Source organism: Muntiacus reevesi, chromosome 6, assembly GCF_963930625.1.
Source record: "Muntiacus reevesi chromosome 6, mMunRee1.1, whole genome shotgun sequence".
NCBI classification, from domain to species: Eukaryota; Metazoa; Chordata; class Mammalia; order Artiodactyla; family Cervidae; genus Muntiacus; species Muntiacus reevesi.
Genome location: NC_089254.1, coordinates 112,958,789 through 112,974,978, shown reverse-complemented (window position 1 = coordinate 112,974,978; position 16,190 = coordinate 112,958,789). Strand labels below are relative to the sequence as shown.

The 16,190-nt window shown below is 46.1% G+C and overlaps 1 protein-coding gene across 2 annotated transcripts in view; it reads left to right on the top strand.

The window, feature by feature from the left end:
- Positions 1-2,258: 2,258 nt before the first annotated feature.
- ESYT2 (extended synaptotagmin 2) overlaps positions 2,259-16,190 on the top strand; it is a 77,982-nt gene continuing 64,050 nt past the window's right edge. Inside the window, exon 1 of one of the 2 annotated variants that reach the window (XM_065939633.1) lies at positions 2,259-2,677. In XM_065939633.1, coding sequence (XP_065795705.1) covers positions 2,366-2,677 — 312 coding nt within the window. In that variant the 5' untranslated portion in view covers positions 2,259-2,365. The remainder of the gene's footprint in view (positions 2,678-16,190) is intronic. The other variant, XM_065939634.1, reaches the window with a different exon arrangement.

The following is a 16,190-nucleotide window of genomic DNA, read 5'->3' as shown; positions in this document are numbered from 1 at the left end:
GGCTGCAGTCACCACCTGCAGTGATTTTGGAGTCCCCCAAAATAAAGTCTGTCACTGTTTCCATTGTTTCCCCATCCATTATTTCCCCATGAAGTGAAAGGACCAGATACCATGATCTTAGTTTTCTGTATGTTGAGTTTTAAGCCAACTTTTTCACTTTCCTCTTTCACCAAGAGACTCTTTAGTTCTTCACTTTCTGCCATAAGGGTGGTGTCTTCTGCATATCTGAGGCTATTGCTATTTCTCCCGGCAGCCTTGGCTCCAGCTTGTGCTTCATCCAGCCCAGCGTTTCTCATGATATACTCTGCATATACGTTAAATAAGCAGGGTGACAATATACAGCCCTGACATACTCCTTTCCTGATTTGGAACCAGTCTGTTGTTCCATGTCTGGTTCTAACTGTGGCTTCTTGACCTGCATACAGATTTCTCAGGAGGCAGGTAAGGTAGTCTGGTATTCCCATGTCTTTAAGAATTTTCCACAGTTTATTGTGGTCCACACAGTCAAAGGCTTTGGCATAGTCAATAAAGCAGAAGTACATGTTTTCCTAGAACTCTCTCGCTTTTTTGATGATCCAATGGATGTTGGCAATTTGATCTCTGATTCCTCTGCCTTTTCTAAATCCAGATTGAACATCTGGAAGCTCACAGTTCACATACTATTGAACGCTGGCTTGGAGAAGTTTGAGCATTACTTTGCTAGTGTGTGAGATGAATGCAATTGTGCCATAGTGTGAGCATTCTTTGGCATTGCCTTTCTCTGGGAATAGAATGAAAACTGATCTTTTCCAGTCCTGTGGCCACAGCTGACTTTTCCAAATTTGCTGGCAAATTGAGTGCACCACTTTCACTGCATCATCTTTTAGGATTTGAAATAGCTCAACTGGAATTTAAAGTCTAGTTGAATCATTGATGAGACTTTGTCACAGCTACCATATCGCGCAAGTGCTTCCTATCCCATCCCCCTAAAAAGTTCATGTGAGCAGCAAATCTTTCACTGGTTTCATTTTATAGGGCTGGAACTGCAGGTGTCTTCAGCTGGTGGTCTTCATTTTACAGGCTTTTACTTACCTGTGTGCACAGCAAAGTGGTCTGTGGAGCATCACTGTTTTGTCCTGAAAATGGGCTTCTGCCCCCCTCCCTCTCCCAAATACTGCATAGTTTTCAATACTCCAGAATCGCTAAAATATAGTAGGGTAGGGCCATGTAATATGAACACACCCACCAAGAACTTCAAAACATGTAAGCATGATCTATTTCTCTCCAATAGGCCCTTCAAGGCTGCCAGTAATTGAATTAAAACATCCTTCGAACCCACTGGATATGCTTTAAAATTTTACTTAGGCTGTCCTCTGCAACTGTTCGGCTTTAAGGAGACTAGAGTGCAAAAATAATTACCCTGGTTGAGTTAAGGGGAAACAGCAATCAAGAGCGGTTTGTCCTTCTAGAGAACGGATTCAGGAACCGCGGGCGCCCGTCGGACATCCTGCTGAGGGCGGGTGCCAAGTCCCCGCGGCCTCGCGGGCGAGGTAAGTCCCGCCCTCGCGCACACAGCGGCCTATCTGAGCTCCCGCGCCTCCAGGGCCGCGGAGAGAATTCCGTTAGGAAGTCGTCCGTCGGCTGTGGACGGTCAGTATCCGCAAACTCAGGAGCGTGTGCTTCTCCTCCCGCAGTATCCCAGCACGAAGCGCGACCCAGGTGACTGGGCGAGCGGAGCCCCCTCGGCGAACACGGAAGCCCGCTGACAGACCGTTCCGCGCACCAACTTTCACTCAAAACCCGACCGCCACACTTAAGGGTCGCCTCGCCCGTCCGTGATGGCGTCACAAAGCATCGCCCACTCGGCCTCAGTCGCACTCTCTCAAGCCTGTGAGGCGACACCCACGCCCGGCCCGGCCACTCCGCGTCAGAGGCGCCCCGCCAGTTCGCGATGACGTCAGAAAGCACCGCCCACTCCGCCTCAGAGGCGCTCTCTCAAGCCTGTGAAGGGACATCCACGCCGGGCCCGGCCACCCCGTGTCAGAGACGCCCCGCCCGCCCGTGCGATGAAGCCACACACCAGCCAGCCCCGCCCACCCCCACCACCGCGGCGCTGGCGGGCCCTGTGGGATGACGTCCCACGCGAGCCGGGCCCACCCCGCGTTGGGGCGCACCCAGGCCCGGGGACCACGCCCGGCTGCCGCAGTGGAACACCTCGGCTCCTCGCCGCCTCCACCACCGCCCCGCCCTGCGTGCTGACGTCACACGGCGCCGCGAGCGGAAGCGCGGGCGGGCCGGGCGGCTGCGCCGGCCCCTCAGAGGGGCGCTGCAGCGCGGGCTGAGGCGCCTCGGCCGGGAGCCGAGGGGAACGCTACGCGGCGGGGCCATGAGCGGCTCCAGGGCTCCGGGCCCCGAGGCGGGCGCCTCCGGGGCAGAGTCCCCCGGCGCGGCGCTGAGCGTGGACGTGGCAGGGCTGCTGGCACAGCTGGCGCGCAGCTTCGCGCTGTTGCTGCCGGTGTACGCGCTGGGCTACCTGGGCCTGAGCTTCAGCTGGGTGCTGCTGGCTCTCGGGCTGCTCGTGTGGTGCCGCAGGAGCCGCGGCCTTAAGGCCACCCGCCTGTGCCGCGCGCTGGCGCTACTGGAGGACGAGGAGCGCGCCGTGCGCCTCGGGGTGCGCGCCTGCGACCTGCCGGCCTGGGTGAGTGGGCGCCGCAGACCCCTGCCCGCCCCCGGCCCAGACCCGCCCTCCCGCCTGTGCCGATCAGGGTCAGGGGCCCCGGGCCCGCTCTGACCCCGCCTTCCCACTCGGTCTGGGAGGTCCTCGCTTACCTCGACTCTGGCCCAGGTCAGACCAGGGATGCCCGCCCGCCACGGTCCTGGCCCTGACCCCGCCTGCCCGCTCGGGAGTGCCGACCCGCCCCTACCTGGCCCGGGTCGGGTCCCCACCCGCCCTGACCCCGCCTGCCCGCTGGGTCAGGGGTTCCCACCCGCCCCGTCAGGGGTTCCTGCCTGTCCTCGCCCCACCCGACTGGACCCCGCCCGAGTCGTGGTCCCTGCCCGCCGCGACCCCGGCCCTGACCCCGCCCGCCCGCCGGGTGAGGGGTTCCTACCTGTCCTCACCCCGCCCGAGTCGGGGTACCTGCTCGCCGCGACCCTCGCCCTGATCCGGGTCGCCTGTTGGGTCAGAAGTCCGGGCTCGTCCCCGCCCCTCCAGGGTCTTGGGTCCCCTCACTCCCCGACCCCGCCCACGTGGGGCGTTCTGAGCCCCGGGCGCCGGCGTCTGTTCGAGCCGTGTAAATCGGGGGTCTCCAACGCTGTCGCCGGGCCCCCACCCCGCCGGCCCACTGTCTGCCCGCAGACCCCGCGGGTGGGCGCCTTCACCTTTCCGCGCGGGCGGGTCCCGAGCACAGGTGAGGCGAGCCCCGCGCGCTCCTCCCGCGGCCACGTCTCCAGTCCTCCCCGCGCGGTGCCGCAACTCCCGCCGCTGGAATGTGAGCTCCGGGCGCCTGGTGCGCTCCGCGGGCCTGGACGCCGCTCCCTTCTCCGCTGCGGAGAAGGCGGCCAGCGGTGAGCGGGGAAGGGCGGTTTCCTCCTCCCCTGAGACGCCTCAGCCATTTCTTTTTTGTTTCTGACACAGTTGAGCAGTGGGGGTCCTCCCAAAGATCCTCTGATGTTAGGTTAATTGAAGGTTTGTTTCACTTCTTTGGAATTAACGTTATAAGCTGAGTAACTTTTATGTAGGGTAGACTTGAATCCGAGGTGAATTTTAGGTGGGTGGGGGCAGGAAGTTTTGGAAGAGTTGCACTAATGGAAAGAGCCCTGGTACTGATTATTTTTACATCCAGCAATTCTCCTCATAATTTATTTATGCAATGTGAAAACTAATGGAGTTGGCTCCCTCCTGCTTTCTGGTTTAACCATAAGTTGGTGTCACAGTTTCAGGCAACAGGAAATAGTGCTTATTTTAAGATAAATGATGCTCATGTTAGGCTTGATGTAAAACTTCATGGGGAAATGACCAGCCAGTGACTTTGAAAAGGGTCGTTTTCTCTTAGAGGAGAAAAGGACTTGGAGTGTGATCCCTATTTCCAGTCATAAGACGTTTGTCATGGAGTACGTGACACAGGCAGACTGGTTGGAGAGCTGGAATGCCCAGGGTCGGGAGACACCTAACCTAATGGCGACTACCTGTAACAACAAAGAGCAATTGTAATAAGAATCTCACAGTCAGGGACTTTGGGAATTTAAAATTCTATCAATACATGGTGGATGTGTGCACAGTAGTATTTGGAAGAATCAGAATAAGTAGTGTGGTGTAGCTTTTCGCCAGAAGCAGAAAAGAGGAGTGAAGTGTAGACACCAGATATGAAAAGCCAAGAACAGAGGTACACTTGTTGGCAAGGCAGAAGGACTTTCAAGTGGCATCTTGTGTCTTCTGTTACACCGAATTAAATGATTACAGAAAGTAACCAAAAACAGTGAGTAGGGACATTACCCAAACAGCAGACATAATCAAGGTCGAGAGTCACAGGAATTGGGGGTGTTGACATTCATAGATACTTGGTTATGGAGCAGTTGGCTAACATAAAATTTGCTTATGAAAGTTGTGAAATGCATGCTATTTTAACAATTAATTAACGTATGTTTGTTACCATATTGAAGGACATGACAAATATTTTTTTTTTCTACCAGAAGAAAAGGATAATTAGCCAAAGATTCCTTTCTTGGATTTTCCTCTGTGTGATTAAAACTGATGAACCTTGGTGTTCATCTCATACAGTATGGAATTTCTGTTTTTCACACAGCTTTTCACTTGTTCATCAAATTTGTATTTGTGCTCACATTACACATATATACACTTAAACACACCTGTATTGCTTAGAAAACTGCTGTGAGAATTCACACAAAACTTGATCGTGATCATATCCAAGAAAAGCCTAGGAGTCTGAAGTTTGAGGAAGATGTTTTAATGCCTTTTTTGTTGTAATACCCATGTGTTATTTTCCTAATAAAGCCAGTGAATTACACTGCCTAGAAGTGGACCTGCTGTTCTGTTACAGTTGGAGAACAAATCAGCAATAGAAATCGTTCATGTATAAGAAGAGTTAAGGTTTCTGTATTAGTAGTTCTTTGATTTTTACTGTACAAACTTAGGTTCTTCGGGTTGGTATTTTGCTTTGAACAAGATGTGTTTGTGCAGATTTCATAGTGTGTCATTGACAGCTGTGATTCACAGTAGGGTAGAAGCAGAGGAAAACATGAAGTAATGTGGTACTCACTTCCTAGCTTTACTTTTGAATATGTTTACTCACAATTTTTCTTCTTTTTATTTAGTAAAGTAAAAATTTATGCTGATTGTAAAATGAAATGATAAACAAATATTAATACTTTGAGAAAACATATATATATACTATTTCAAATAAAGGCTATTAGGAGGATATGAAAAATGGCTCTCATTTAACATGTGGCAATTCTGTAAGACTAGAGCTTTAATGTGAACCACAGTACTATTCATTTCTTTACTCTTTTTTTCCCATCAACAGGGAAATCACCTGATAAGTCTGAGTTGACAGATTGAGGACTGGCCTTTTTGTTGTCTCTGTGGTCGTCCCTTGTTAATGAGCCCTGTAAAATTAGACTATGGGTGAAGAAAATTCTTGAGGAGTTTTTTTTTTTTTTTCCATTTATTTTTATTAGTTGGAGGCTAATTACTTTACAATATTGTAGTGGTTTTTGCCATACATTGACATGAATCAGCCATGGATTTACATGTGTTCCCCATCCCGATCCCCCCTCCCTCCTCCCTCTCCATCCCATCCCGCTGGGTCTTCCCAGTGCACCAGCCCTGAGCACTTGTCTCATGCATCCAACTTGGGCTGGTCATCTGTTTCACCCTTGATAATATACTTGTTTCAATGCTGTTCTTTCTGAACATCCCACCCTCGCCTTCTCCCACAGAGTCTAAAAGTCTGTTTTGTACATCTGTGTCTCTTTTTCTGTTTTGCATATAGGGTTATCGTTACCATCTTTTTAAATTCCATATATATGCGTTAGTATACTGTATTGGTCTTTATCTTTCTGGCTCACTTCACTCTGTATAATGGGCTACAATTTCATCCATCTCATTAGAACTGATTCAAATGAATTCTTTTTAATGGCTGAGTAATATTCCATGGTGTATATGTACCACAGCTTCCTTATCCATTCGTCTGCTGATGGGCATCTAGGTTGCTTCCATGTCCTGGCTGTTATAAACAGTGCTGCGATGAACATTGGGGTGCACTTGTCTCTTTCAGATCTGGCTTCCTCGGTGTGTATGCCCAGGAGTGGGATTGCTGGGTCATATGGCAGTTCTATCTTGAGGAGTTTTTAATAGAGATGCATAAAGATGGTTTTCCACTACGATTTTTATTTGAAAACTTAGAACTTGGTGTGAAGTCTGCCCTTTTTCTGTTTTCACTGCTGCCAATTAATGTTGATTTTATGGCTGCAAATAAGTAGAAACCCAAACCTGCCATAAATGACAGTGGGTCTTCTATTCTTCTTAAACCTTGATGATTGAGATTTAAAGCATAGTCAGCTTATGTGTTCTGCTGTTTTTACTATATGCACTAGCTTTTCTTTAGGGAAAGCTTTCTTCCCGTGGTTCTTTGGGAAGTTCAGGAGAATTTTAAGTCTAGCCAAAATTTATTATGTAGACTAAAAACCAGATAAGCAAAAGAAAAGAATACACTTTGGTCTTATGTAAAGGAAGGGCAAATACTTTTATTCTCAGTGTTAATCATTGACTTATACTATTAAAAAATTTTGTGAAGACTCCTAACAGGCTTGTAACTACATCAGGACCCAGAGTTGATCCATTTTAAACTGCAGTTGCAATTTTAGATCCTAGGCCAGTTAAATGCTTGAAGAAAATGTTAGAACCTCCTCAAAGCTGTGAAAGAGATATGGTTACTCTTTGGGTTTCTTTTATGCGCCTGCTACTGCTATAGTCACCCTCACCTGACTGTTATGCTATCTAAGTGCTTCATGAAGTTAGAGCAGAAGGCCCCACGGTTGCCGGACATAAAGTAGTAAATACCTGTTTTTTAGTTCAAGCTGACAAATGGATTTAAATTCAGGATCTATGCATACATCAGGCTGTGTGCTCTGGTTTTTCTGCTTCAGGTGAATATTAGCCTCACTTTATATTTCAAGATTGGAGAATGTAGAGCTAGGACTAAACTATAAATAATTTAAACAGATACAGGAATTGAAAATATATGTAATATATTTATATTAAATTATATTTAATATATGTTATGTTGTTATATTAAATATGTGTGTAAAATATAGATCTTGGTCCTATGAAGAAACAGTTACGAACAACTGACTAGTGACTTAGTGTTCTCCTTAGGCCTGGTGAACCTCTTAGTGTATTCTTTGAGTTTTCCTGATTTCTACATTGGTTGCAGCATTTAACTTTGAATGATATCACATATTGAAAATACATTAAAAACAACTCAACTGTAGATGTTAAATGAGTGAATTTTATGGTATGTGAATTACTTGTCAATAGTGCTATTGAAAAATATTATAGACTTTAAATTTCTTAAAAATAAGTGAAACAGGTGATTAGTTATAGTACAGAGTAAGCCACATAAACCGCCTTGCTTATGGAATTCCAGCTAAAGCTCTTACAACTTTTAAAAATTATTGTTTCAATGTAAATTTGGAGTAATTTATAAAGAATATTTAATGAAAGGGGAGGGCTTGTGAATGAAAAAAGTAACTCCATAAATATTTTTACCTTAAACCTAATGTTACTTTTCGACTCCTTATGGCTCAGTGGTAAAGAATCCTCCTGCCAATACAGGGATATGGGTTTGAGCCCTGGTTCTTAAAGATCCTCTGGAGAAAGAAATGGCAACCCACTCCAGTATTCTTGCCCATGGACAGAGAATCTGACACAACTAAACAACAACAGATGTTACTTTAAGCGTTGATGCTACATTGGCTAAACGATCAAATAGAGATTTTGCTTCAAAGATATAAATAGCCTAAATATGTTTGTGTGTGGGGGGGGTTGTGTGTGAGTTATTTTAAACTCTTAACTTTAATTCAAGGTAATGATACGTAATTACAATGTGTGTTTGAGAAATTTAGCTGATAAATTGGTTTGTTTTCTATAAGATATATTCTATCATAGGGCTTCCCTGGTGGCTCAGACTGTAAAGAATTTGTCTGCAGTGCAGGAGACCCAGGTTCAATCCCTGGGTTGGGAGGATTCCCTGGGGAAGGAAATATCAACCCACTCCAGTATTCTTGCCTGGGAAATCCCATGGATGGAGGAGCCTGGCGGGATACAGCCCATGGGATGGCAAAGAGTCAGACATACCTGAGCAACTAACACTTATTCTATCATAGCATGATTTTATTTTTTTAAGGCCCACTATTTTTATAAATTTTAATTATTTATTTGGGCCACCACCATGTGGCATGCAGTATCTTAGTTTCTCTAACAGTGGAAGTGAGAAGTTTTTGTATACATATAATTTTTATGTTTATTTAATTTATTATTTGGCTGTGTTGGGTCTTCATTGTTGCATGGGCTTTTCTCCTGTTGCAGCGAGCAAGGACAGCTCTCTAGTTGCAGTGCTCTCCCTTCTTATCGTGGTGGCTTCTCTTGCTGATCATGTGTTCTAGGGCACTTGGGCTTTAGTAGTTGGCAGCGTGAGGGCTCAGTAGTTGCAGTTCGAGGGCTCTAGAGCACAGGCTCAATAGTTGGGGTACAGGGGCTTAGTTGCTCCACAGCATGTGGGATCTTCCTGGACCAGGGATCTAACCCCTGTGTCCTGCATTGGCAGGTGGATTCTTTACAACTGAGCCACCAGAGAAGTCCTGGAAATGTGAAGTCTTAACCACTGGACCACTAGGGAATTACTTATATCATGATTTTAGAGTGAATGTACTATTTGTAGACTCTTGCATTTTGTTATGTTTTATTAATTTATTATCTTTTTTGGTTTCCATGACAACCCTGCGTCAGATGAATTTTCCTTCTTCATTTAAAGATCTAAGCACCCACTATCTACAGTCGTGTTAGAGGTCACCTTCCCTTCCTGTGTGTACTTACTTCCAGGTAGCTACGAGATGGGGTGTGATGGCTGAAGAGTGCCCTAGTAGGTCACAAAGTGGTTAGTCAGAGGATGTGCGTATAGACACCCTAAAGGACACTAAAGAATAAGTGGGAACAGCAAAATCGGGTGTGTCTCAGGGTGGAGGTGGCAAGTGTCAGAGCCTAGTAGGACAGCACAGTGGATACCTGGGCTCTTCCTTGGTGGAGGCTGGGGGGAGTTGTAAGTAAGGTGGGAATTGTCAGCTGGGCCCAGGGGTGAGGAGCGGAGGTGCTCAAACTGGGGCCTGGGCCACCTGTCAGGGCAGCACTCCCGTGTCTCAGGGAGACTGGGCGATGTGTTCAGAGCCAGGCTTGTGAGGTCAGAACAGGGAACCCTGCGCAGTGCCGGAGATCGCCTGCCCTGGCTGCAGAATGCCTAGCGCTGCACTGCTGCTGGGTTGCTCAGCACTTGGAGGGCTCTGGAGGTGCCCGTCCACCTTCCCTCAAACACTGTTCTCTTTTACTCTTAAGGATCTTATTGTGCTGTAAACACTGAGTCACCTTGTGTTCTTCTGGAACTGGGTGGGGCATAGTTCTTGTATAAATAGTGTCCGTAGTTGTCTTGCATGGAATCTTTTTCCATTTAACATGTTTAATTCACAAGTTTTCTCATGGTCTTTCTCCCTTTCAGTGGTTTTGCTTCATTTTTTTCCCTGCTTAACTGTTTTTAAAAAAAGTCAAACTTTTTAAAAGGAAATCATCTATTTTGGTGAATTTTTCCTAGAGTAGATGATATTTTAAGTAACAAGCCTAGCTTAAGTACAGAAATCAACAATGAGCTTTTATTGATTCACCTGTTCACTAAGCCAGTATTTATTAAACCTTTGCTATGTTCCATGTACTGTGCTAGGTGATAAGTAAGACAAGGCCTTAAACTCAGAAATTTATAGCTAGTAATAACACAAATCTAGAAATAATCCTAATTTTAGTTATAGTATGCACTGGTAGTTTTTTTTAAATAAAATTAATACATATTTATTTTTCTTGTATCAGAAAAGTATATTAAAACATTATTCATATGGAAAAAGAAAGGCAAACCTGTATTAGGTCTTTCAGTTGTTGAAATGATATGTTCATTTTTTAAAATGCTCTGCTTCTTAGAGCATTTTGTCCTTTTGTTTAAGTAATAACCCATTTCTTTAAATCAGTGTATTGTAAAAGATTTTATTGATAAGGATTAAACCCTTTTTTCTAGGGTTTGTAGAAGTAGCTAGCTGTGCATATAACTTCAATTTTATGTTGTCCTGCCTTTGCCTATTTTGGGAAAGGCAGTCTTGTGATTACTCATAGTGGACACCTCTGAGACCCATAGTTCGATATCTGTGTGTATTAAATGGATTACAGCAGGATGTGCAGAGGAAAACATCAGAGTGACAGCACTGTCAGCAGCAGTGACTTCATTTTTTAAAGAACGTCGTTGTACCTGGTGACTATACTTGAGAATTGGTGATAACCGCACAAATGGCAGATGTGGAAATACTAATATGAAAGTGTTTATTATGCTTTCTTTTTTATTATTTGCAAAAATGTCATTGAAGTTGAGCTTGAAGTTCGTTTCTTTGTTCAGTCACTTAGTGAACTTTATTTTTCTACTTTTAATGAATATGCAATCTTGTATTTCTTATATTATGGCTGGGTGCTCAGTGACTCAGTCGTGCCTGACTCTTTGTGACCCCATGGACTGTAGCTTGCCAGGCTTCTCTGTCCATGGGATTTCCCAGGCAAGAGTACTGAAGTGGGCTGCCCTTTCCTCCTCCAGGGGATCTTCCTGACCCAGGGATCAAACCTGTGTCTCTTGTGTCTCTTGCATTGGCAGGCAGATTCTTTACCACTAAGCCATCAGGGAAGCTCTTTATATTATGGCTATTGCTGCTGCTGCTAAGTCGCTTCAGTCGTGTCCGACTCTATGCAACCCCATAGACTGCAGCCCACCAGGCTCCCCCGTCCCTGGGATTCTCCAGGCAAGAACACAAGTGGGTTGCCATTTCCTTCTCCAATGCATGAAAGTGAAAAGTGAAAGTGAAGTCACTCAGTTGTGTTCAACTCTTGGCGACCCCATGGACTGCAGCCCACCAGGCTCCTCCTTCTATGGGATTTTCCAGGCAAGAGTACTGGAGTGGGGTGCCATTGCTAGACAAGTTTTGAAAACATGTTTTTTCTGTGTGAGAACACATACTCATTGTAGAACATTTCAAACTTCGGAGAAGAATAAAAAGAAAAGAGTTACCTACCGTCTTACTAACCAGTGATAGCCATTATTAATGTTTTGGTGATTTTCTGAATCTTTAGTATTGACGTGATTGGAGGTACATGGATGTGTGTGTGTGTTGTATTTGCCTTCATTAAGCATTATGCTGTGAACATGTCATTATTCTTCAGAAACATGACTGGTTTTTGCAGTAGTGTCTTGTTTATGGGAGTGCCATGCTTTATTTAAATTATGTCTCATGTACAGATTCCAAAAATGGGATTGTTATTGACGGTTAAGAAAAGGTAAAGCTAGAGTTTGAGATATTTCATTTTCTACCTTTTCAAGTTGCGAAAGATGGTTTGCATGAGCCATTCATCTAATCTGTCCAGGATATATGAACTATTTTTGAACTCCTAAGAGTAGCATAGTAATTTTATAAGCAGAAGTCTAGCTTTAGAGGGCAGTGTTTGTTTTTGAATGGTGTGATGTTAAAATAAGCACAGTAGATTTATCCAGATCCCCTCTTATGTAAATAACCTTTAGAAGAAGAGAGTGCGCCCACGCAGTCACTCTTCGAAGGGCTTTTCTTCCCCTGTGCTGTGTTGGCAAGTGAGAGTTGGGTAAGCCAAGTCATTGCTTTTTGTAGCACCGTGTAGGGATGGTTGTTTGGAAATGGCTGAGAGGGCTAACTGCATTGTCCTTGATCTTGTCTGAAAATAACCAGCTGTGTGACTGGCGTTGTCAGTGTTACCTGGCAGCCCTTGGGCACTGAGTGTTGTGGGTCACCCTCAGGGACCTGTATCACACGCGATGGCATTGCTGCTTGCGCACACTCTCGAGAAGCAGGCTCGGTTTGACCCATGTGGGTTCCTATCCACGACCCACCCACTACCGGCTCTGTGCTCTCTGACAAGTCAGCACACCTTTCAGAACCTTAGTTTCCTCATCATTAGGTGGGCACTGACACAGCCCTGGCTTGTGTGTTTGATCATGAGGCTAGAATAAGGAAAACCCAGGGCTGGCAGGGTGGCTGGAGGTCCCCTGGGGTTAGGGATCCTGTGCTGATGCCGCCTTTGAACTGTCAGCTGTTAACCACCAGCTTTGTGCTGCCTGAGGCGCTTCTCTCACCTTTCTGGAGTAGGCAAATGACAGAGCTCCTCTCTGTTTCTGTTTCACTGTATTTGTTTGTGTTGTTGCTAAGAGTTTATCTACCATAATACTTTGTTGTGAGTCGCACTTGAAAATATTCCTTGTGTTTTCTTTCTCTTTTTTCTCTGAACGTCCTAAAGTAATATCCAAGGAGCCTGTGTTATTACCCCTCATCCTCACTGCCTCTTCCTTAAAACAAATTCTGTCCTACTGCTGTTCAGTCCCTCAGTCATGTCCAGCTCTTTTCGACCCCATGAACACTGCAGAATGCCAGGCTTCCCTGTCCTTCACCATCTCCTGGAGTTTTCTCAGACTCATTCCATTGAGTTGGTGATGCCTCCAACCATCTTGTCCTCTCTCGTCCCCGTCTCCTTCTGCCTGAGGTTGTGGTTACTTTCGCTTTGCTTGCAGCAGCTGCCCTGACATAGTAGATAACCTTAGCTAGTTCCAATAGGAGACTATCATGTAAAATTTTTAAGTTCATGTACTCATTTCCTTCCTCTTGTGAATAAGTGTTGGTTGGGGACTAAAGTGTGGGTTTGAAATTGCATATCAATAACCTCAGATACGCAGATGACACCACCCTGATGGCAGAAAGTGAAGAGGAACTTGATGAAGATGAAAGAAGAGAGTGATAAAACTGGCTTAAAACTCAACATTCAAAAAACTAAGATCATGACATCTGGTCCTGTCAGTTCGTGGCAAATAGATGGGGAAAAAATGAAAACTGTGACAGACTTTATTTTCTTGTGTTCCAAAATCACTATGGACAGTGACTGCAGCCATGAAATTAAAAGATGCTTGCTGTTTGGAAAAAAAGCTATGACAAACCTAGACAGTGTATTAAAAAGCAAAGAGATGTCTGAGACCTTTGCTGACAAAGGTCCATCCAGTCAAAGCTATGGTTTTTCCAGTAGTCATGTGTGGAGGTAAGAGTTTGACCATAAAGAAGGCAGAGTGCTGAAGAATTGATGCTTTTGAACTGTGGTGTTGGAGAAGACTCTTGAGAGTTCCTTGGACTGCAAGGAGATCCAACCAATCCATCCTAAAGGAGATCAGTCCTGGGTGTTCATTGGAAGGACTGCTGCTGAAGCTGAAACTCCAGTACTTAGACTACCTGATGCAAAGAGCCAACTCATTGGAAAAGACCCTGCTGCTGGGAAAGATTGAAGGCAGAAGGAGAAGGGGATGACAGAGGATGAGATGGTTGGATGGCATCACTGAGTCAATGAATGAGTTTGAGCAAGCTCCAGGAGATGGTGAAAGACAAGGAAGCCTGGCGTGTTGCAGTCCATGGGGTCACAAAGAGTTGGACACAACTGAGCTGAACAACAACAGCAAAGTTTTGGGTCAGCTGTAGTAGTTTAATTTAACCTGTTTTGGGTGTAGGGTTGCTTCCTTCTGCTTCCATCCGGTGGGTTATGTTTTGGGCTGCTTAGAGTACAGCGGATCTGCAGAAGATAAATCCAGTGATGTGGAAAGACAACATCTTCCAGCTTGCTTTGTGGCATAAATTCTACCCTGGAACGCGTGTGAGATACTGGGTTTATGAGTCTGCCACTCATATTCTGAGATACCAGCATCAGATCAAAGTTACTCATCTGGGCGATGCTCTTACTTTCTGTTTTATCACAGAACTGCTTCATATTTGTTAAACCATTCAGTTAAGTGTGCTTAGTCTTGTAATTGTGTGTAGGATCAGGAGTTTGAAGACAGGGACTTTTTGTCTGCTGTAGCAGCCAGTAGTTTGCAAGGAGTTTGTACAGAAAACCTAGTGAGTGGTTGAAACAGTGAACTATTGCTTGTTTTACGAGGACTCTCTACACTCAATTATAAATTGTTGTGTAATGCCTATGTTGCCAATATACGTATTTGCGGTGAGCTGCCCACTGAGATCATTAATTTATTTCATTTGTGCTATAAACATTTGAATGCATAGCAAGTGAACACATAAGATCTATTAATGCTAAATTAATGTGAGTACCAGATTTTTAAAACCAAAAAGTCAAATATAATATGTAACAAAAATGAAAATAATTTTTAATTGTTTTTTTTCATATACATAGATTTTGAAATCTATTCAGAGCTGTTAGAAAGTGTTGATTTTACTTAATAGCTTGAATCTGATTGTGGTTTTACACTGGGGAAATGAAAGTGTGACCACTGCTGTGTGTGTGTGAGGGATGGTCTTAGCGGGACTTACCTGGGGACTGTTTCATCATGGATGGGCACGAGGGGAAGGGAGCAGTCCCGTTGGCTTGCTGCCGGGACTGGGGCCACTGGAGGAAAGCTCTGCAAACTGGTGACTTAAAACAGCACAGATTTATCATTTACAGTTCTGGGGGCCAAAAGTCTGGAAGCAGTTCCCAACAGCTGAAACCAGGGGATCGACAGGGCCATGCTCCCTCTGCAGGCCCTTCCCAGCTTCTGGAGCTGGCGTTCCTGGGTGTGTTGCTCCTCACCCTCACCGCCGGCAGCTGCTCCAATCATCACATACTTTCTGTTTTCTGTCTGTGTCTGTTCCGCCTCTGCTCCCACCTGAGAGGACGTGTGTGATTGCATCATGGCCCACACAGGATGCAGGACAGCTCCTCAACTCAAGAGCCTTAACTTATCACATCTGCTAAATCTTTTTTTTTTTTTTTTTGTCTTATAAGAAAGCACGAGTTGTAAGGAGTGAAATGTGGCCATCTCCTGCAGGGCCACCAGCACCCCTCTGTCTTGGATACTCAGGAGGAGGGTAGCTGAGTGCAGTGGCGATGGCTCAGCGTTGTCTCATCTGTTCTCAAAGGCCTTTCCCTCCACTGGACCTCTCGGTCCAGATTCATGTCATGTGTTGGGTTCAGTGCTGTGACTATTCCCTTTGCTGCCATTCCCCTGGTGCCTGAGAATTACATGTGGCCTTGTGGGGGCAGGCGGGGGAGAGGCGCTAAGTGCTTGGATGCAGCGCGGCCCAGGTGGGCCACGGTGTTTGCATCGGGAGCTGAGGAGCAGAGCAGGGCCTCCCGCTGCTGGCGTTTGGGCCAGATCTGAATGATGCCAGGAAAACACTGAAACATTTAAAGCAGTGGCATGTCCCAATTTGAAAACTGGATGTGTAGCAAGATAAACCTGGCAGTAATGTCCAAGGAGATTGAGGGGACAGAGTGGGGACCAGCTCCAAGCCTGAGGAAGGAAGGAGCACCTGGCCCTGACGGCTCAGTGGAGGGAGGGATACAGGGCTGGGCTGGCAGAGGGAAGGTGGCTCCAGCTGAGCCCGTGGGGGAGGACGCATGATGGCCCTCGCCAGTAACCATTCAGTAGGAACAGGAGTTTGGAAGCCTAGGAATAAGGCTTGGATATGGTTAATCTTGTCTTGTAAACGTTGAGTTTAAGAACCCTAAAGGAGTTCTTAGAGGAGCTGTCCAACAGCAGCCAGTGGCTGGTAAGGGAGACCTGGGAGCATAGCCGGATACCTCAGTTCGCAGGCGCTGGGTGCCTGAGATCATGCTTGAAGTGGAGAAATGGAGGAAGTGAGTGTAGACAGCGTAAAAAGACCAGAGGGCCCAGGACAGGCCTTTGCGCCCCAGAGGAAATCGGGAGGTGAAAGGTGAGGAAAGGGAATTCCCTGGCCGTCCGGTCGTTCCACTGCCATGGCCCAGGCCCAGTCCCGGCTCAGGGAGCTGAGATGGCACAAGCCACGCAGCATGGCCAAAACAAGGCGAGATGTGGTCC